The sequence below is a fragment of the Peromyscus eremicus genome, chromosome 8a (assembly GCF_949786415.1).
Source record: "Peromyscus eremicus chromosome 8a, PerEre_H2_v1, whole genome shotgun sequence".
In the NCBI taxonomy this organism is placed as follows: Eukaryota; Metazoa; Chordata; class Mammalia; order Rodentia; family Cricetidae; genus Peromyscus; species Peromyscus eremicus.
In genome coordinates, this window is record NC_081423.1 from 18,489,266 (window position 1) to 18,511,078 (window position 21,813).

The 21,813-nt window shown below is 45.8% G+C and overlaps 1 protein-coding gene across 1 annotated transcript in view; it reads left to right on the plus strand.

Moving 5' to 3' along the window:
• Cramp1 (cramped chromatin regulator homolog 1) overlaps positions 1-21,813 on the plus strand; it is a 60,759-nt gene that overhangs the window by 24,412 nt on the left and 14,534 nt on the right. The window contains exons 5-11 of the mRNA XM_059270316.1: positions 2,266-2,349; positions 4,396-4,444; positions 13,246-13,331; positions 13,742-13,865; positions 14,886-14,967; positions 15,522-16,697; positions 19,815-19,992. Coding sequence (XP_059126299.1) covers positions 2,266-2,349; positions 4,396-4,444; positions 13,246-13,331; positions 13,742-13,865; positions 14,886-14,967; positions 15,522-16,697; positions 19,815-19,992 — 1,779 coding nt within the window. The remainder of the gene's footprint in view (positions 1-2,265; positions 2,350-4,395; positions 4,445-13,245; positions 13,332-13,741; positions 13,866-14,885; positions 14,968-15,521; positions 16,698-19,814; positions 19,993-21,813) is intronic.

Below are 21,813 nucleotides of genomic sequence, written 5' to 3' on the forward strand. Positions count from 1 at the left end.
AGTTAGCCTCCCTGGAGCTGTGGGTTGCAGTCTGGTTAACCTTTGCTTTACATCTAGTATTCATTTATGAGTGAGTATATACCATGTTTGTCCTTCTGAGTCTGGGTTACCTCACTCAGGATGACACTTTCTAATTCCATCCATTTGCCTGCAAATTTCATAGTGTCATTGTTTTTCTTTGCTGAGTAGTACTCCATTGTGTGTATGTACCACATTTTCTTAATCCATTCTTCAGTTGAGGGGCATCTAGGTTGTTTCCAGGTTCTGGCTATTACAAATAATGCTGCTATGGACATAGTTGAGCATGTGTCCTTGTGGTATGATTGAGCATTCCTTGGGTATATGCCCAAGAGTGGTGTAGCTGGGTCTTAAGGAAGATTGATTCCCAATTTTCTGAGAAACTGCCATACTGATTTCCAAAGTGGCTGTACAAGTTTGCACTCCCACCAACAGTGGAGGAGTGTTTCCCCTGCTCCACATCCTCTCCAACATAAGCTGTCCTCAGTGTTTTTTGATCTTAGCCATTTTGACAGGTGTAAGATGGTATCTCAGAGTCATTTTGATTTGCATTTCCCTGATGACTAAGGATGTTGAGCAATTCCTCAGATGTCTCTCTGCCATCTGAGATTCTTCTGTTGAGAATTCTCTGTTTAGTTCTGTAGCCCATTTTCTAATTGGACTGTTAGGTATTTTGATGTATAGTTTCTTGAGTTCTTTATATATTTTGGAGATCAGCCCTCTGTCAGATGTGGGGTTGGTGTAGGTCAGCATTTGGTGCATTCACGATGTCCTGTAACCACTGCCTTTGTCTAGTTCTAAAATACTTTAATTACCTCAGAGAAGTCCCCTACCCATTAGCCTTCCTACTGACTTTGACCCTCCCCAGTTGCTACAATCACCTTTCTACGGTCTTTGAATTGATCTATTTTGGAAGTTTCATGCAAATGGGCGCATAGCATATATGGTCTTTTTCTTTTTCCTGACTTTTTTTCACTGAGCATGATTTTATGGGTCACCTATATTTTAGTGTAACTGAATAACATTTTATTGTATTTATGGGTCACTTTTTGTTTTGTTTTGTTTTATTTTGCTTTTCAAGACAGGGTTTCTCTGTCCTGGTGCTCACTCTGTGGACCAGGCTGCCCTTGAATTCTGAAATCCGCCTGCCTCTGCCTCCTAAGTGCTGGGATTAAAGGCCTGTGCCACAGTGTCCAGCTCCGTGGGCCACATTTTTGTTATCCATTGAGATCTTAGATGCCTTTTGAGAGTCTGACATGGTCTTCGGTTCTTTTCCTCAGGAAAACCGTCAGAATTGGTCAGACCCGATATTTTCGGAAAAGCAGAGGCTTTGAGCTAGGCCACGTTCTAGAATTGTCCTAGTGTATTCATTTCCTGTTGTACACAGCTGAATGTTAGTGCCTAGATGAAGCCTCTGCTCGTGAGATGGCCTTGATAGTGCCTAGACGGTTGTTGGTTGGCTCAGTGTTCTGTAATGTAAAGTCTGTAGAAAACAGTGGCTACCACAGAGGGGTCACTCTTCTCTTGCCAGATGCAAGAACCCTGAGCTCTCCAGGCATGCTCTGCTGTTCTCTGTGTACTGGATGTACTGGTGGTATACAGGATGGCTCTAGGCTAAAGCACTTGAGAAACAAGGTGAGGGAGCAGGCAAAAGCATAGCTTCTGTCCATTTCAGCTTTTCAAAGGAGCCTGTGAAGTCTAAAAAGTCCTGTGGTTCCATATTGAGCCATGTCCCCAATAGTTTTTTTCCTAAATAAAGCTGGCACCTATTGGTGACATTAGAAGGATGGATGTTGGAAGAGACTTGTTGGATATGTATCTGTTATCGCCTGGGGAGGGCCTAGGCAAGTGGGAAGCTGAGTTCTCAGGGTCCAGGCTGATGGCTCGCCTGCACTTGAGGAACCTGTGCCATGAGGTGTGATGGTGCTGGCTATTCAGCTCTTCTTTTTTCCCTGAGAACACTCCTTGTCAATCAAGCCATTTCCTTCTGCAGGAGACATTTGCTCTGCCTGTCAGGAATAACATTTAGACCTCACCCCTTATTTTGTAGATTTACTTCACTGCTCCTCCTGTATGCTTTTTGCCAGTTTCTCCAGAGGTCAGCAGCTACCATGCCCAAGGTGCTGTGATCCACATGTGATCAGTCTCAGCCTCTTGAGAGTGTGCTTCCAGTGTTCTTGTACAAACAGGCTGTACCCTGTGATGTCTCTGTCCCTGACGCCTAACATCTGTCTTTTTATCTTCCAGTGTTCTCTCGAGGGCTAAAGAAATCATCCCAGGAACTCTATGGTCTTATCTGCTATGGAGAGCTACGAAAGAAGATCGGGGGTTGTGAGTACTGCTGCTGTTCTTGGATCATCCTAGTGGGTTGTTGTCCTTGTCACCACTGATCTTTAGTGCACAGGAATGCCTCTGTTTTCTCTCCAACTTCTATGTTGAAATTATTTTGACAACAGAAAAGTTGAAAAAAGATAGAATGACCGTTCCTTCACCTGGTCTACCATTTATTAATGTTTGCTTATGCTTTTCACATAGACTTATACACACAGGTGCATTTTTTCCTCACTGCCATTGAATTGTACATCCTTATACTACACTCTAAAGACCTTAGCCCTGTGCCCTGGACTAGACACTTCTAAATACCACCTGTCATGATTGCACTGGGTCATCAAACCTATCAAAGGGTGCTGTATCCTGCTAACTTCTTGCCTATATTCTGAGTCTTTAGAACATCCCCAAGTGATAGTCAAGTCCTTTCCCAGGATTACTGCCCCATATGCAAACCCATCTGTTTGTATATAGTGGTTGCATTTCTTTTTCATGACTGCCTACCTGAGCCAACATATGACAGGAGCCTTAGTTCTGGCTGAATCTCCATAGATCCTAGCCTAACTGCACCTCAAGGGTTGCTTGTCCTCATCCTAACCTGTGACCCCAGCACAGGCATCTGCTAGATGTGATGTCCAGGAATTCTCACTTTATGCCCATTTTTCTCCCCTCTTGCTGTTTCTTCCATGACATGTCTCATAAGGTCGTGTCTGATTGGTTTGGCCTCCTCAACTTGGGCATCACCCCTAAGCCTCTCGCTGTAGAACCTGCTAGACAGAGGACTGCAGACCCTTGTTCTTACCTTGACTTTCCTCTTCATTAACCCATCTTCTCCTACAGATCTGAGCTCCAGTGTCCCAGTTCACACAAGGCTGGGTCTCCTTGGCTTAAACTCTTTTCTACTCCATTTTTTTTCATGTGTTAGTGGTGGTACATGGAGAGGTTGGTTAATGTCCATCTAAGGGCCATGGTGTGCCTGGCTCTTGCAAGACCATGCCCATGTTTGCCTCTTCCAGTGTTCTTCCTTCTTTCCTGAAGACCCATTTCCACCTGGGCCCTTCCTTCCCTTTAGAGTGAGAGCTTTCTTTACTTACTGTTCATCTGAAAAGCCTTCATTTTGTTTGCATTCTCTTTTAGCTTTTTGAGACAGGGTTTCTCTGTGTAGCCTTGGCTGTCCTGGAATTCACTCTGTAGACCAGGCTGGCCTTCAAACTCACATATGCTTCTGCCTCCTGAGTGCTGAGACTAAAGACTTGTGTCGCCAAGCCCTGCTCTGTTTTCATTCTTAAAAGAAGTTTGTCAGAGTAGAATTCTGATTTGACTGGTTTTGTTTTTGGTTTGGTTTGGTTTTTTTTCTTTTTCTTCTTTAATCATGTTTACAACTGTTCTCCAGTTTCTGTCCTGCACTGTCTGTCCATCATAGAAAGTCCTTTAAGTCTTCACAGGTACAGTGCATCTCTGGCTGCGTTTATAATTGTGTTCTTGTTGTTGATTCTCTGCCTGGGTGCGTGAGTGTGGTCCCGCTGTTATTCAGTCACTCAATACTGTTGAAGAATTTTACAGTGCATACCCAGTGCCTAGGTTCTTGTGTTAGCTTTGTAATTCTTGCTTTCCTGTGAAGACATCTTGAGGACAGTGATGAGGACAGAGAAACTAGGGCATTAGAGTTGTCATTTAGTAGGCCTTGCAATTCAGATTATACCTGAGAGTCTACATACAATCAACAGGGACCCAGTGAGATACCTGAAGGAAGCAGTTTTCAGGCAGTATGGCAGTTGTGGTTCAGCAGTACCAGACTATCAGGGACAATTCCTAGAAGAAGAGGTTACCTGTACAGGGAGCACATTAGACCCTTGAGACAATGGTTAGGAAGAGACTGTGGGGAACAGACAAGATACTGGTCAACTTTACTGCAGGTGCAGATTCTTTAAGATGTAGAGCATTCATTAGCAAGATCTGGAGTCTGTGTGGAAGGCAATAATGTGGGAATTTATGATTGTTTCCTTCTAACTACCCCATGGCCTCATTTATTTTTCTTTACATTTAAAGGTATGGATGACAAGAATGCAACGAAGCTGAATGAACTCATTCAGGTTGGGTAAGTACAAATTACTGTCTATGTTGTTCATTTACTGAGCCACAGAGCTTGAAATATGTGCTGTTTTCCTTTATTTTCTTTTTTCGTTATAATTTCATTCTTGTGCAAATTGTGTGTGAGTGCTGACGTGTATTGTGGTGCTTGTGTGTAGGTCAGAGGACAGCTTTCAGCAGTCACTTCTACTGTGGTGTGTACATATTGAACTCAGGTCATCAGATTGTGCAGTGTTCTAATTTGCTTTCTGTTGCTCTGATAGACATCATGACCAATAGCCATTTAGGCGAGGAAAGGGTTGATTTGACTTACACTTAAGATCACAGTCTATCATTGATGGAAGTCAAGGCTGAAACCATGGAGGAATGGTGCTTACTGGCTTGCTCCCTAACTTGTGCTCAGCTACCCCTCTTATACAGCCCAGGCCCACCTGGAATGATTCTGCCCACAGTAGGCTGGACCCTCACACTTCAATCATCAGTGAAGACAGTCACTCACAGATACAGCCACCAACCAACTGATCTGAGAGAGAACATATCTCTGCACATTTTCTTACGGATTTTTTCAGTTTTTCCAAAGGTCTCTGTCACTTTTTCTGGTAGAGATCAGCTTTCTTGCCTGTACCTAGGTTATAAATTTCACTACCTAGAAGTTCCACTCCCTGTCCTGTTTCTATGTTGTGTGTCTTGCTCTGCATCTTCACTTAGCTAAAAGGTTGATACCTCCCTCCTGTCTTTTCATAGCTGCCCTCTGTCCTGGGGGTCATGCTGCTCCTGATGCTTCTGTTGCTGCTGGTCTGCCACACTGCAAGACGCTTGTGAGGGTCCCTTATCTAGTTTGGGGCCATTGTTGAAAGCTGTGTCCTCCTCCATCTATCTCTTTCCCTCCAAGTCCCCCAGGCCGTTCCCCAACCTTGAACATTTGGTCTGCTTTGTCATTCAGACTCTTCTAGCTACTGTGGACAAAACAGTTTATATCTCTTTTGAGATATGGCCTCCCCAAATCCCTACGACTTTCTATTGCCTCTCTCCCACAGACCTGAACTTTGACTTTTAGACATTATACATGTTGGAGTGAGCATCTAGGGTTTGGCTCTTGTCCTTCCTGGGACTGGATTTGTAAGCCTTTATTCTCTTTCTCTCTCTCTCTCTCTCTCTCTCTTTCTTTTTTAATGAAAGTTTTTCATTTATTTTACATACCAACCACAGTTTCTTTCCCTCCTGTCTTCCTGTTTCCTCTTCCCACCTCCTTCTACCCCCCCTCCCAATATACTCCTCCATTCAGAAAGAGAAAGGGCTTCCATGGGAGTCAGCAAAAAGCATGGCATCAAGTTGAGGCAAGACCAAGCTCCTCCCCGTGCATCAAAGCTGGATGAGACATCTCAGCATGGGGACTAGGCTCATGTGCCAGGGACAGGTCCTGATCCCACTGCTAGGGCCCCCACCAACAGACCAAGCTACACAACTGTCACCCACATGCGGAGGGCCTAGGTTGGTCCCATGCAGGCTCCCTAGCTGTGGTCCAGAGTCCGTGAGCTCTCACCAGCTCAGGTCAGCTGTCTCTGTGTTCCCCCGTCATCATCTTGATTCCCTCCCCCTTGCTCATACAGTCCTCGCTCTCTTCAGCTGGACTCCAGGAGCTTGGCCTGGTGCTTGGCTGTGGATTTCTGCATCTGTAAGCTTTTATTTTCATGAGCAACCCAGGCTGATAGGGTTGAATTACTATAGAAGAGCACTGTGATCTGCCAAGACTGCTGGGTGGCCTTAAATACCAATGAAGTTCCTGGATATCAGATAGAGTCAGAAGCCATCAGAAGGTGGGACTACCAGCTGTGTTTGTTGAAGGATTAAGAGGTGGAATTGACTTGCTCTGTGTCCCCATTTGTTATGGTCTTATCAGTAGGTAAGAAGTGTCCTATGAGGGCTAGTACCACCCCTGTGAATTGATCTGGCAGGGGCAGATCTTCCCTGATTTTATTTCAGAATTCACTAAGTGAAACTATGTATCTCAGGCCCTTTGCTTTGTCTCATGAACGAAGCACAAGGCAGGACATATGGAAAGGCAGGCTCAGTACTGGGGGTAGGCCAGTGGTACATCTTCATTAGCACGGACTCTGGCTACTCAGTGTGTACATCTAACAGCATGTATGCCCCAGGAAACATCTAAGCAACAGATTTCAGGGCAGGTAACAAGAAGTACTTCCCTAGCATGTATGAGGTCCTGGGTTCGATCCTCAGTACTGATAAAGAAAAAACGAAACAAATGTAGAAGGTCTTGTAGGGACAAATGGACAGGGTAACTTTGGATTGAGATTGCTTTATACTCATGCACAGCAGGTGGATCGGTATACCAGTATTCAAATAGGCTGAGTCAGGCACTTTTGGTGCTGCTTACACACGCATCCCTGGTTTTTTGAGAATCAAATTGGAAATGGTGATGGCACTGGAGCCTGAAAGTTCCTGGATCCTGTGTTCCTTGTGTGTCTCTTTTGCTGAGCAGATGACCACCCGGGATGGTTGATTTGTTTTTGTTTTTGTTTTTTTAACAAGGCCACTATTGGCGGGATTCACCTGGCCCTCCCACAGTACCTACCTGGAATAGACTATAGTGGGTTCTGGGTGTCAATGGGGTGAGTGTTTATGTCAGCATGGGTTGCAGCTTGTGTCAAGAAGAGGAAACAATGATTCTTGGTTAGGCCAATATCTTAGGTAAGACCCTGAGAAACTTCTGAGTAGCACTAGGGAAATTGATAGGCACCTCCCACTCTTACTTGATGGATGCCTCACCTGGTACTGTCCAGCAATATACCATGTTCTGGTAGCTTGTGCAGAGATTTCTGTATGAACCTCTGGGCATGTTGAGGCAGAAAGTTTGTACATTGTGCTCGTCCATTGGAAATGTCTAAGTGACTGTGTGCTGTCATGAAAGGGTGGGTGCTGGAGTGGAGGCTGCCTTGGCCTTGCACCAGAGGCAACCCCTTTTCTGTGCCTGTAAGTGTGTGCCCATGTGCATGTATGTATCTGTAAAACATTGCATTGAAGTGATAGCTGTGAGCAGGTAACAGGAAGGGATCCTACCTTGAACATCTAGAGACAGCTTTCTGAGGTATAATGTTTAGGCTAAGGGCACACAAGGTGCAAAGGAAGGGACTGCGATGACCACATTGGCTGCAGAGGAGAGGCCAGTGTGGTCTAAGGCTGGTGGGTTGGGGCAGGCCTTGTTCTGCTGCATGCACAGGTTGCAGTGGTCTTCAGGTATTTCTGGAAGCTAGAGGAGGCACATCTGGAAAGTCCCCTGTGCTGGGCAAACCATTCCTTTGGCTCCTGTGAAGAGTTAAGTTAGAGGTGCATGTTAGGACTGGTATTTAGTGGTTTTTGTTGTTGTTGTTGTTTTGTTTTTAAGTTTTATTTATGTTATGTGTGTGTTTGCCTATGTAGATGCATGTACATACCCTGGTGCCCACAGAGGTCAGAAGAGGGTACTGGATCCCCTGGAACTGGAGCTACAGATAGTTGTTAACCACCATGTGGGTGCTGGGAATCAAACCTGAGTCTTCTGAAAAAAACAAATGCTCTTAACACTAAGCCATCTCCCCAGCCCCCATTTGGTGTTGTAATATTTTTACATATTTTTACTTTTTGCCTATTGTTATATGAGTTTGACATTTGGGGGTTTATATGTTTTATTGAATTTTGTAGCTTTTACATTGATTTTTTTTAGAGTAGTTTTTAGGTTTATAAGAAAATTGTGTAGAAGAGCTCAAGATCCTCCACAATCAAGGCCCTGGGTTCTATTCCTAGTACCTCAAAAATAGCATTGTTACAATTGATGAGCCTGGTGGCTTGTTCTTTAAATCCTAGTCCAAGGAATTTGAGGCAGGAGGATCATGATAAGACAGTTGTGATACTTCTGCTAATGCTTGGTCATCATTGACTGTAGGTTTATGTTAGGGATCTCAGTGTCAGACATGTTTAAGATCGGACAGATGGCCGGGCGGTGGTGGTGCACGCCTTTAATCCCAGCACTCAGGAGGCAGAGCCAGGCGGATCTCTGTGAGTTCGAGGCTATCCTGGGCTACAGAGTGAGTTCCAGGAAAGGAGCAAAGCTGCTCAGAGAAACCCTGTCTCGAAAACAAAAAAACAAAACAAAACAAAACAAGACAAAAAAAAAAATGTTAAAAAAAAAAAGATCGGACAGATGTACAGTGCAATATCTCCCTCCCTTACCGTTATAGTCTCATTCAGAGTACTTTCCCTGTCTAAAAATCCATTATCTGCTGTCTATTTGTCTCTTCCTTTACTGTTTCAGAGTCCTGCTTTTCCCTGAGCTTCATCTGGTTGGAGTCAACCAGTACACAGCCTGTTTAGATTGGCCTCTACCATTCACGGCTCTGTGAGTTTAACAAGAACATCATAGCAGGGAACATCTAGCCCATGCCTAACCCCAGGCCACCATAGTGCTACTTTTTATAATGCTTTCCTTTTCTGAACAGTCATCTGTTTGGAACCATCACGTATCCTATGAGGTTGGTTTCTCTTTTTGAGTGGTGTCCATAGGACACTCTCAGGCATTGTACAGAGCTCTACAGCTCACTGCCTTTCCCTGCCCAGAGGGGTTAGTAGCATGGACATACCTATCTGTTCATCTGTCCTTTGTGGAGCCATACTGGGTTACTTAGGGTTTTTTATGTTTATGTAGAGCTGACTTCAAGGCTAAACTATGAGGCTGTTTTGTGAGCATGGGTTTTCATTTCACCTGGGCATCCCCCAGGAAGAGATGTGGACATGTATCTGTCTTTACTAGAAACTGTCTTCCAAAGCCCAGCCCAGGTGCTCCAATGCTCCCAAGGACTTCTGATATGTCCAGCTGGTATGAAGTTGCTTTGAGTTGTATTTCTTTGATGTTCAATGACATTGAGCATGAGTTTTTGTTGTTGTTTCTACATCTGTGTGTGTGTGCATGCATGTTTTGTTTTTAAAGCCCATTCCTTTGCAGGGCTGTTTGTGTTAGGCCTGCTGGAGTCCAGCTCCAACCTGTCGAAGGGTTCTTGTGGGGGGAAGGAGAGAGGAATGAGGAAATGATAGAAAGAGATGAGAGGAGAGAGATAGCTCAGCGGTTAAGAGTGCTGACTGATGATGTTCCAGAGGACCCAGGTTCAATTCCCAGGCCGTCCAGTGTCTGATCATACCAGGATTTAAAAAAAAGAAAGAAAGAAAGAGATGATAAGAAAGACAGAAACACAGGATAGCTTCAGGAGGGCCCTTGGTCAATACCCAGTTGCCTTGAGATTTATTCCAAAGGGCTTTTTATACAATGCCAAGGGGCGAGGCAAAAGACCTCCCCCTTTCAAGATCAAAGTACAGTGTACAACCAAGTATAGACCCTTCAAAACACCTGGTAACCAGGCCTGTGGCCAAATCATCCCATTATGCCCTGCTGGGTAAAGCAAGCTCAGATTCTTTGACCTTGAGTAAAGTCTTACTAGGAAGCCTTTGTGGGCCTCCACATCTTTGTTGGAGGATGTTGTTGAAAAATTGATTCCTCCATGCTTTATTACTCTCTTTAAAATATTCTTCCTGGTTCCCCTTCTGTGTCTCTACTCTAGCACCACTATTAGTGCTGTACTGCTTTTCATCAGTGTGTTTCTCCTGGTATAAGGTAGGTCGATAATTGTGAGTTACTAGAATGTGTGGTTGCTTAGAGACTTATTCTCTGTGAATTATCCCTCCAGAGGGAAAGTGGGTAAGGGGTGGCAGCCTTCTTCTTGGTTCTTCTTGTCCCTTTAGTCAGGCTTTCTTATTCTGAGCTTCGCATTTTGGGGTCTAGCATACAGAGGTAGTTTGGTCCTTGGGTGGGTGGGTGCATATGAGATGCACATGACAGATGAGGTGATGGATAGAGGGATAGTTAGAATTGATGAAAAGACATTGAAGAGGACAGTTGAGCAGAAGAGTGAGTGGATAGAAGAAAGGCTGGTTGAGGAATAGATAGATGTGTACGAAGGTTAATGAATGAATGAGCAGATATATGGCAAGGTGGATGATGTGCCAATAGGCAGTAATAGATGGAAGAATGATTATAATGTATGGATAGAGACTACAGATGAATGGGAGAAAGCATGGACAGATGAGTCAGTAGGCACATGTATGGATGGGTAGGTAAGTAGATGTGCGGGTGGAAGGTTGAGTGGACAAGATAGTAGCTGCCATGTCATGAGGAGTTACTGAGCTTCCTGTGTTGAGTGATTGTACCCACCTCCCATATAGACCTCACTGTTTGAATTGTCTTATGAGTTCTTGCTGAAAGCCTTAAAGTGTTTGGAGCCAACATGAAATCACTATGCAGGGTTCTGAGACTTCATAATGCTAAAACCTGAGCCATACTCCTTTTCAGGATATAGAGCACACTTTGTTCTTAAGAGGTATGTGGTACAGCGCTTCTCTCCTGACTTCAGCCCTAGCTGTCTCCTGCTTTACATGTCTATATTTGAGTTGCTCTTTTAATCAAGTATTGTATCAGCAGAGCCTTTCCTGTGCTTGTTCTGCTTAAAGATGTAGTTCAGATTCTTTTTTTTTTTTTTTAAGATTTATTTATTTATTGTGTATACAGTGTTCTGTTTGCATGTATGTCTGCAGGCCAGAAGAGGGCACCAGATCTCATTATAGATGGTTGTGAGCCACCATGTGGTTGCTGGGAATTGAACTTAGGACCTCTGGAAGAACAGTCAGTGCTCTTAACCTCTGAGTCATCTCTCCACCCCCGTAGTTCAGATTCTTATCTCCAGATTTAAGTAGCATTATCTTAGAACAACATTTTTTAAATTATACAAATATAGATAGTATAAATACATTCTGAAAGAATACTTTTTTTTTTTTTTAGATAATATAAACATGTAAAGTCAGCCAGGCAGTGGTGGCGCACGCCTTTAATCCCAGCACTTGGGAGGCAAAGGCAAGTGGATCTCTGTCCGTTTGAGGCCAGCCTGGTCTACATAATGAGTTCCAGGACAGCCAGGGCTACACAGAGAAACCCTGTTTTGGGGTGGGGTGGGTGAGAGTATATATGTACATATAAAATCACCAGCTAGTCCATCTCTTTCCCTAAATTAAAACTTTCCTTAGGAAATTTACATGAATAAACACTTAGATACAAATAGGAACCTATACTAGTAGGAGTCTATCATTTCTTCCACATCGTTAGAATCACCTCATGTATATTCTGCCACTTTCCAGCATACATATATTATATCTTATAAATTAAATAGCGGGCCAGATAGTGGTGGCACACACCTTTAATTCCAGCACTTGGGAGACAGAGCCAGGCAGATCTCTGTGAGTTTGAGGCCAGCCTGGTCTACAGAACAAGATCCAAGACAGGCACCAAAACTACACAGAGAATCCCTGTCTCCAAAAAAGAGAGAGAGAGAGAGAGAGAGAGAGAGAGAGAGAGAGAGAGAGAGAGAGAGAGAAATAGCAAGACTAGAAGCTGCTCTCATAACTGACATGCTCACAGCTGAAAGTAGGTCAGTAAAAAAGGGGGGGGAGGACGGAGAGGGGGCGGTCCAAACACACCTTTAATCCCAGCAAGAGGCAGAGGCAAGCAGATCTCTTTGAGTTTGAGGCCAGCATGGTCAACATAGTAAGCTCCCGGATAGCCAGGCTACATAGTAAGACCCTGTCTAACAACAACAAAAGTGGGTTAAAGCAAAGTGATAGACAGCTTGAACATATTAGAACATCCAAATGTGCATTCCTCCCCCATAGGTTGGCCACAGCCTTTTCTTCAACCTGGATCTCCTTCAGTCTGGATCCAAAGTGCACCATTTGCTCTTTTCAGATTCAAAGCAGTGGAAGGTCAGGAGTCAGACTGATCAATCTTAGCCTCTGGCTGTCACCTTCACACCTGTTTAATCATGGTCTGAAAACCAGCTGCCATTACCGGGTGCTTTGAAAGCATTCCACTTGTGGGGTTTATTTGTTTTCTGTTTTGTTTTTAAAAGATTTATTTATTTAATGTTCTTCAAGTTTTTGCCTGCATGTATGTCTGTATGAGGGTGTCATCTCCCCTGTGACTGGAGTTACAGGCAGTTGTAAACTGCCATGTGGGGGCTGGGAATTGAACTCCGGTCCTCTGGAAGAAGAGCAGCCGGTCCTGTTCACCTCTTGAGCCATCTCTCCAGCCCCCGTGTTGTTGTTTTTAAGGAGCTTTCCTTTCACTTTCATTTCAGTAGCCAAACAGTATTTCTGTAATGTGTATAATGGCTAATCTACTGCAGCTCCAGCAAACAGACCTTGGCTGGCTGAGGTCTTGAGTTTGGGCCTGTGACACCATTACTCTAACTGCTCATACCCTTGCCCTACTGTATGACTTATGGGGGATGGGATTACACTTCTGTGGCAAGTTGGCCATGAAGAGTTCACAGGAAGTCGTGTGCAGGTGGGTAGGCAGGTCATGTGGAGGACATCTAGGGCTGGCTCTGGAGTTTCTGTTGTAAGACCCTGAGGGGGAGGAGTGCTTGGAGATAAGGCGAGCAGAGAAGTCCTCAACAGTGGGCCCACTTGTATGTGACATTCAGTAGTTGTGCTTTGAGCACAGTTCACTTCCTATAGATAGCACATGTCCCTTCATCAGGAAAGTAGCAGATATCTAGAGATCCTGCCTCTGCCTACTATCTGATGTGACCATGATTGAGAGCATAGGGATGGGTGCTTTCCAAGCCTTCCTGCTTACCACACTTCAGACCTGATAACCCTTCATCTCTTCCATTCACATAAAGTACTCAGCATTGCTTCAAATTCTATTCCCAGAGCCACCACAGTACGCTATAAAGGGAGAAATCTGAGGATCAAGGCACCCATGTGTCGGGCCCTAAAGAAACTCTGCGATCCAGACGGTAGGTGGCAGGGGAAGGGGTGGCATAAGTTGTAGCTTCCATGTGGTTTTGTTCCATCCCATGATGGGCAGGCTATGGTACTTTGTGACTGACTCTTAACCTTCTCTCGTGAAAAGACCGTTCTTAAAGTGACTTCCATGTGTCTACTGAGAAGCCATGGCAACTTTCTGGCAAATGGGTTAATACTTTCAGGAGGTCACTTAGAGGTCTCTCCATGGTTCTGCCTTTGCAAGTCCACAGTTCACCATATTGAATTTGACCCTTGCTAGGGTTCCTCTGTTCTCCTTGTTTCCAGGCACAAGACAGTCCTTTGTTCCCAGCTCTTTCTTCTCTGTGGTTTTCTGGCAAAGTCTTTTGTTTTCTACCTTGAGGTTGGTCTGCACTGGACTTTCATGGTCTCCTTTCCTCAGGTATAAGTGATGAAGAGGACCAGAAGCCAGTGCGCCTACCCCTGAAAGTCCCTGTAGAGCTACAACCACGGAACAACCACGCCTGGGCACGAGTACAGAGCCTGGCCCAGAACCCGCGTCTCAGGTGACATTTAGCATGAGGAAGGGCCCTATGACAGGCAGGGTTTGGAGTTCGTTTCACTCAGGGTATCCTAGAGAAACAGATTTTGCCCAGTGCCCTGACACCATATAAAGACAGGGTATGGAGGTGACATTGTCATGAAAGTGCTCTGAGTTGGAAGGTGGTCTTGAGATCCTGAATTGTAATTCTACCAGGCAAAGGTCTTTGGCCAAGTAAGAGAATGTCATGAGTACCCACAGAATCTCCATCCTTCCTGTAAAGCTCCTGCATTTCTTTATCTCTAGTTCACTGAAGATTGGTGGTAATTTACGGACAGACAAAGCACTGCCATACCTTTGGTCCATTTCTCATTTACAGTTCGTTAAATTAAAAAGTAAAATTCATACAACATTGAATGAGCTGTTAGCCACTTGAATGTTTATAGTTAAGTTCACCATGTTGTACAACGTTTATCTCGATTGACTTCCAGAATGTTTTCATCATCCCATGTGTCTGTTAGCTATCACTTTCTCCAATGCTTGTCTCTCTTCCAGCTACTTTTGATCCTGATGGATTTGCCTCTTCTAGACTTTTTATGTTAATGGAGCCACACAGAGGAATCTGCTCTATCTGGCATCTCTCATTGGCCTGCTGTTCTGAGGCTCATCTACATTATAGCCCATGTCCATGCTTCATCTCATCTTTGTGTGCATTTTATTGTCTTAGGGCAAATTAGGGGTGACTGCATCCCTCCACCCTGAAGACAGGGAGCACTGATAGAATGGGTGGGGGTGCAGTCAGTGCTCACACACTAGCCAAGCATTCGCATTGGGAAGGGTTCCTCGGCCTCTCGGTGGTACTTACACTGTGAATCTACAGTGATTTCAACAAGCAGAATTTATATTGAGGAATAGGAGCTGAAGACCCTTCCAGTGCCTACTTATCTGTCATGTGATTTTGTTATAGGCAGTCATTAGAGCTCTTCCAAAACTGGCTTTCCTACTATAATCTTTTTTTTTTTTTTTTTTTTTTTTTATTTCATAGGATGATTGTGGAGCTACATCGAAAAGTCTCTAGCCTCATTGAGTTCTTGAAGCAGAAGTGGGCACTCCATGAAGTACGAATTGTATCTTTTTCTAACTGAAGCAGACCCTCCAAACCTGTCAGTTATTCTTGCTTGGGAATGAGGTCTTGTGTGCCCTAGTTCCTGCCATTGCTGTGGGGCCCCATGGGAGTCCAACACCCTTGGGTTTGGGTATAAAGCCCTCCCTCTGACCTACTTGCACTGATTGTACTCAGTCCCAGCCACCTCTCCATGTTTTGGGTGGCCAACTATCTGGCCTGTGAGATGTGGCCAAAGTATCCCCGTCAGTAGGTTGGGTGGGATGATGTACACACATTACAGTCTCCTTTGTGTCCTTGGTGGGTTATTGGCCCTGCTTATTCCCAGGAATAGTTTCTGTCATCAGATGTGAATTTCCTGAATACGCTGAATACCTGGGTCACGACAGTTTGGCAGTAGCCTTAGGAAAGTCCCTAGGTGAGCCCTAGGAATATCTAGGGGTAGGTGGGGCTCCTAGGGAAGAAGGCCCTAGTCTGAAGTCCATAGATCTCCACTGATGAGTACCTTGGTCACAGCGTAGTTGTTTGGAGTTGCTCCTTGACAGTGTGTGTGCCCAGCGGAAGACACTTGAGGAGAGGCAGCTGCAGGTCTCAAGCACAGCGCAGACCCAGGAGAAGGTGGCATTGCACCTGTTCCCAGGCGAGAACTGTACGCTGACACCACTGCCGGGTGTGGCCCGTGTGGTACACTCCAAGGCCTTCTGCACTGTACACTGGCAAGAGGGTGGCCGGTGTAAGCAGGGCACCAAGGACACACACTCGCTGCCTCCAGCCCAGATCCTGGGCATCCAGAGTGGTCAGGGAATAGCCCGGGGCCAGGTGAAGTGCCAGAGGGGCAGTACTGAAGGCAAAGGTGGGGGGCGGCTCCTTCCTAATGCAGATGCTTCACACAGCTCAGGGGAGAGTTCCCCTGAGAGTGCTCCTGGAGAGGGGCCAGCTCCAAGTATGAGCAGCTCGGATGCCCCTGACAGGCCTCCTCATGGGCACCAAACCTCTGGCCCACAGCTTGAGAAGACCCCTCTAGCAGCCCTTGCAGTGGGTGGGGACAGCCCCATTCAAGAATCTGGGGCCCTGCCATGTTCCTGCGGCCACCCCCCAGATTTGGACGATGAACTCTCACTCCTTGACCCCTTTCCCCGATACCTGAAGTCTTGCCAGGATCTCATCATCCCAGAGCAGTGCCGCTGTGCAGACACACATTCTGGGAGAGAGCACCCACTTCTTGGCCGGGTAGCTTCCCCAGAGGCCCTCATGCCCAGCAGCAGAGATGTTGCCGACACCGGTCACCCTGGCCCGGACCCTCAAACTGGCACCGATCCTCAACTTAACCCCAGGCTTCTGCCAGATATTTGTACTAAAGAGCTGGCAGATACAGCTCCTGAAGAGTCCCAGGAGAAAGGAAGCCCCTCAGAACCTCTGTTGTCTCAGGGACAGCCTGCTGCCAGGCCATCAAAGGAAGTCCCTGCCAGCCAGCTGGCCCAGCAGCTGCGTGAGGAGGGCTGGAGCCTGCAGACCTCGGAGAGCCTCACCCTGGCTGAAGTCTACCTCATGATGGGCAAGCCGAGCAAGCTGCAGCTGGAGTATGACTGGCTGGCTGTGCTGGGCCCTGAGAGCCAGCCACCCACAGCACAGGGCCAGGGTGCCCTGCCCCGCTCCCCGCCTTCAGCCCTCCACCAGCAGCGCCTCCTGAACTGCCTCCTGAGGCTCATCTCCACTGAGGTCCATCCCAAGATGGTGAGTGGTTTAGATCAGCCCAGGACATTGAGTAGTTTGAGGTGAGCCCGTGTCAAGCATGGCTCTTCAGGATTCCAAAGGTGACATAATCACTGGGGCTGTAGGTTCTGTACTCCATGCCAGGGCTAATAGTGAAGGTCCACAGCCTCAGTGCCGTGGAAGTAACCTTTGAGTGGATTACTCAGTGACGGAGTTACTGGAATTAGCAAGCTGTGACTAGACAGGTGACAGGTTTAAAAGACTTCAGATTTGGCCTCTTGTGGAGAGATGTGACAGGTATGGTCTAGTGCTCAAGGAGAGGAGGCCTGAGCAGACCTTTGAATCAGTGGGGAAGTGAGAGGTTCTAGTCTTGGCTTCAACTGGAAGGGAAGTCAGGCAGTTTGGAACAATATTGTGGAAAATGACGAACCAAAAGTGTTGCTGAGGCACCCATGGTAGGCTCCTGGCTAGCAGCCTCAACACCACTGAGATCTTGTTAGAAACAAGATAACGGGGCTCAGGCACATGCCATCATCTGTCTGTCCATTCCACTATTCTAGAGCTTCAGAAAGGAACACTTAGTTTGAGACCAGGCTGTACTTTAAAAAAAAAAGCAGCAACAACATAAAACAGAAGGTAGGGATGAAATAGAAAAGAAAGGACAGACATTGCCAGGGATTGAGGGAGAAGGGGTTGCAGATGATAGCCAAGCCCCCATAGTGACTTGATGGGCTCTGTTGAAACTCAAGACCTTGGGTCAGAGACGGGTCATCTGTGGTGATATATTGTGTATCAAATAAAGCTTGCCTGAGGATCAGAGGACAGAGCTAGCCAGTGGATTAAACGTAGAGGCCAGGCAGTGGTGACACATACCTTTAATCCTAGCACTCAGGAGGCAGAGATTCGTGTGGATCTCTGTGAGTTCAAAGCTACCGTGGACTACATGAGATTGATTCAGTCTAGGAGAGAAACAGAGCCAGGCAATGGTGGCACAGACCTTTAATTCCAGTACTTGGGAGTCACACGCCTTTAATCCCAGCACTTGAGATCTCATGTCTTTGCTACTGTCTTTCCCATGTCTTTGGGAAGCACACTTGCCATTAATGTCAGCGCTAGGAAGGAAGTGAAATGGCTGGGCGGAGAAAGATATATAAGGCGTGAGGAGACAGGAACTAGAGGACTCAGGCTTTCAGTCAGAGGATTCCTGGAGATAGGATCTCGCCTTCCATTTGGCTTGAGGATTTGGTAATGGTGAGAAGTTTCTCTAGTGGCTTGTTCCTTTGTCTCTCTGATCTTTCAGCATTTACCCCAATATCTGGCTCCAGGTTTTTATTATAAGACCTTTAGGAATTTGTGCAACAGTCATTGTCCTTTGTTCCCCTTTTTCTTCCTGGCAGAGCTGTGGCAAGTCAGTACTCCAAGAGTACTGAGACTCAATCAGGAAACAGGCCAGAGTCACCTGAAATGCTCAGTCTGAGGTGGGAATACTACTATTCCCAGAACCTAGAGGCCAGAAGAAAGATACAGGGAACAGGGACAGGTTGGCAGTGATGGATTTGCAGTGGGTGCTTGGACAGAGCAGATGAGGGCCATAGTGAGGACCTGGACAGAACGGTAGAGGGCATGTTTGGAAGTAACCCTAGTAAAATGGGGTTAGTTGCTTTTGGGAGGAGTTCAGAATTTGGGCATCTGACTAGGTCTTGCTGAAGATGGCGAGGCCACCAGAAGAGGCACAGCAGCAAAGAGGATGCCTTTGTGAAGCCCCAGGACTTGAAGCCATCTGGTTTTTGCTGTCCATTTGTATGTGAAATGTGGGGGTTCAAATGCATGGCACGCACGTGGAGGTCAGAGGACAGCTTTTCAGGAGTTGGTTTTTCTCCCTCCTTGTTTTGAGGCAGAGTCCCTTATTTTTTCTGTCACTGCACTTCACTTCTCCAGGCTTGTGGGCCTATGAGCTTCTGGTCTATTCTGTCTCCTATGTATAGGAGTTCTGAGATTACAGATGTGTGCCTTCACATCCAACTATTGACGTGGGTTCAGTGAATCAAACTCAAATCCCCAGGTTTGTAAGTCAAGTGCCTTTACCTGCTGTGCCATCTCCCTGGCTCCTGAAGCCATCCCTTAAAGGGCCCTGGACACTCATGAAAATGGGAGCTGGGCAAAAGGCTTTTCATCTGAGACCAATTTTCAGGAGTGAATCTGTTTCCTCCTTCTGACTCACAGTAGTAGAAGTTAACATGATTGTCTTATTAGGCTGTCTTTTTGCCGTGGCTTTTTTAAAAAAACAAACCTTTGTTCCTTAACAGTACCTCTTCCCTGTACCATAACTCTGCTCTGCTGGTCCTTGTTCTCTCTGTGCCATAGAGCTGCTTGTCTGTTCTCACCACAACAGTCTGGCAGTGGAGACTAAGGAGGCTAAGATCTCCTGAGGAAAGCAATGAGTTGATTTAGTCATCTCACTCCCTGGGGATTTGTAACTTTACCCTCTCCTTTTCCTTCCATTTTTTTGTTTGTTTATCATGATTTTTTGTTTTGTTTTGTTTTTAAGATGCATCACCACCCAGGCTGTCTGGCTTGGAACTCATTCTGTAGATGAAGTTGGCCTCAAATTCACACAGATCTACCTGCTTCTGCCTCAGAGTACTGGGGTTAAAGGTGTGCACATCCACACCCTGCTTAGGGATTTTAAATCACCAGAGAATTTGAGTTACTCAGGTGTGGTTAATGCTTGTGGTCCTAACATTTGGAAGACTAAGGCAGCTGTATCATCAGAAGTTTGAGGCCAGCCTGGGCTACTTAGTAGCTACATGCCAGCTAAGGCTACAGAGTCAGACCCTATTTCAGTAATGAATACTACCCAGAGCTGGAGAGATGGCCCAGCAGTTCAGGATGCTTGCGTCTCTTCCAGAAGAACAGAGTTCAGTTCCCGTGGGGGGTGTGGAGTGTGTGTGTACACACAATAAAAATAAATCTTAAAAAAAAAAAAAAAAAGTAACACCTTAAGTATGCAAATTGTGACTTTGGAGCATTCCATTCCAAAGTGGTCCCCCCCCCCCCCACCATGGATATTTGTGACAGAACCATTTTTATTGAGCTGAACCTTTGTTCCTTTGAACCTCAAACCTGGTGTCTTTCCAGGCTTTTGAAGCAAACACAGCATCAACAGCTTCAGTGAGGCCCACCCAGGAGGAACAGTCCACAACCCCCCCAGGGAAGGTAGTGACCATCAGCTCTCGGAGTCCCCGCTGCTCTCGAAATCCATCTGCCCTCCGAAGCAGCAAGACTTTCCCATCTGGTTCTGCACCTTGTTCTCCAGGTATGTTTCATGGTATCCTGATATCCTTGGTACTATGTCAGGACTGAACACATGGTGCTGCTGTCTACCACCCATGGTCTAGTGGGCATAGGAAAGGCAGAGGGTCCCCTCCATTGGGGATGGTGAATATAGGGGAGTGTTGTAAAGGACCTAGTTTATGTGATAAGCAGAGGGTAGGGTAGCCTTCATTGGTCTGGTCACATTGCAAGTTTTGCATCAGAAATCTTCATAATATACTGAGTGGCTTAAAGGAGGATTGCTTCTTGAATCTGTAGTGACTTGATTTTCTTTGCCTCCAAAACATTCAAATAAAGCAGTATTCTATTAATGGGCACACTGGCAGTTTAATGCAGTATTGAAAAGAAAGATGGGATAAGCTGCTCCTTAGTATACCCTTAAATTCCATCTGAGAAATAATTATGGTTTATTTTGTGTTACTAAGGATGGAATTCAGGGCATCATACATATTAGGCAATCACTTTGCCTCTGAGATATCACCTCAGCCCCTAGGAAGAAATTTAATTCTCTTACTGGGTACATAAAACCCCAAGATAAGTATGGCTGGCCTATTTATTTCCCAGGGTATGAATTTTACTTGCTTTAACCTACAGAGACTTTTTTTTTCCCCTCGAGACAGGGTTTCTCTGTATAGCTTTGTGCCTTTCCTGGAACTCAGTCTGTAGCCCGGGCTGGCCTCGAACTCACAGAGGTCCACCTGGCTTTGCCTCCCGAGTGCTGGGATTAAAGGTGTGCACCACCACCGCCCGGCTCTACAAAGACTATTTAATATTTAACCTCTGTTGTAAGGAAGCCCCTACATCGATGTACCAAAGATAACAGTAATTCTTTTGGCAAAACAAATATCGTCTCCTGTCAGGTTAACAGTTCTTTATTAATACTGCTTTTCATTCAAGAACATTGATGGCTTTATAATATCTCTGACTTTTTTGTGAGCAGCCTTTCCACTAAAGACTGTTTGCCTGATAATCCTTCCAGTGACCCGTGTGGAGCTCAAGGCTGTGATTTTTGAAGACACATCTTGCAGTTGCTTGTTTGTTTGTTTTTTCCCCTTTTTCTTTCTTATGCCTTTAGGGGGCTGTCAGGAGACAAAGCCTATGCCACTAATCTCTGAGGTGAAGGCATGTTCCCTGAAATGGGCCAGGTAGCAGCTCATGACTGACTGCTTCTTCTGCCTTCCAGTGAATTTTTTTTTTTGGTTTTTTGAGACAGGGTTTCTCTGTGTAGCTTTGCGCCTTTTCCTGGAACTCACTTGGTAGCCCAGGCTGGCCTCAAACTCACAGAGATCCACCTGGCTCTGCCTCCCGAGTGCTGGGATTAAAGGCGTGCGCCACTACCGCCCGGCACCTTCCAGTGAATTTTTTAATCCTCTAACATTCTCTGTCTGATTGAGGATTATAGACCCAGGGTCCTGTACTTCCAGAAATGTGTACCATGCCTGGCAAGCTTGGCCTGTGAACTGTGTCTGGCCCATACCAAGCCATGAACCATGAAGGTGCTTTGTAGCAACACTACCATGATGGAATTTCAACAGGGTTATTGTGAAGTAAATATTTTCTGTCCGGTTATCACTGGGACTGTTTCCTACAAAATGAGGGCTTGTGACCGGGGTCAGTAGTGTGCAGCTGTAGCTTACTTGTTGTAATGACCTGTGTTACACAAACAGCTATATAGGCATGTAGCCATACTCTCTCAGATATACATCTGTTGCTGCTGCATGAAGTTGAGTTGTATAGAGACAAGATGGTCACTGGGGGTGTTGCTAACTAGCCTCTGTAGAGAGTCTGCTTTCTTTTGGTCAGC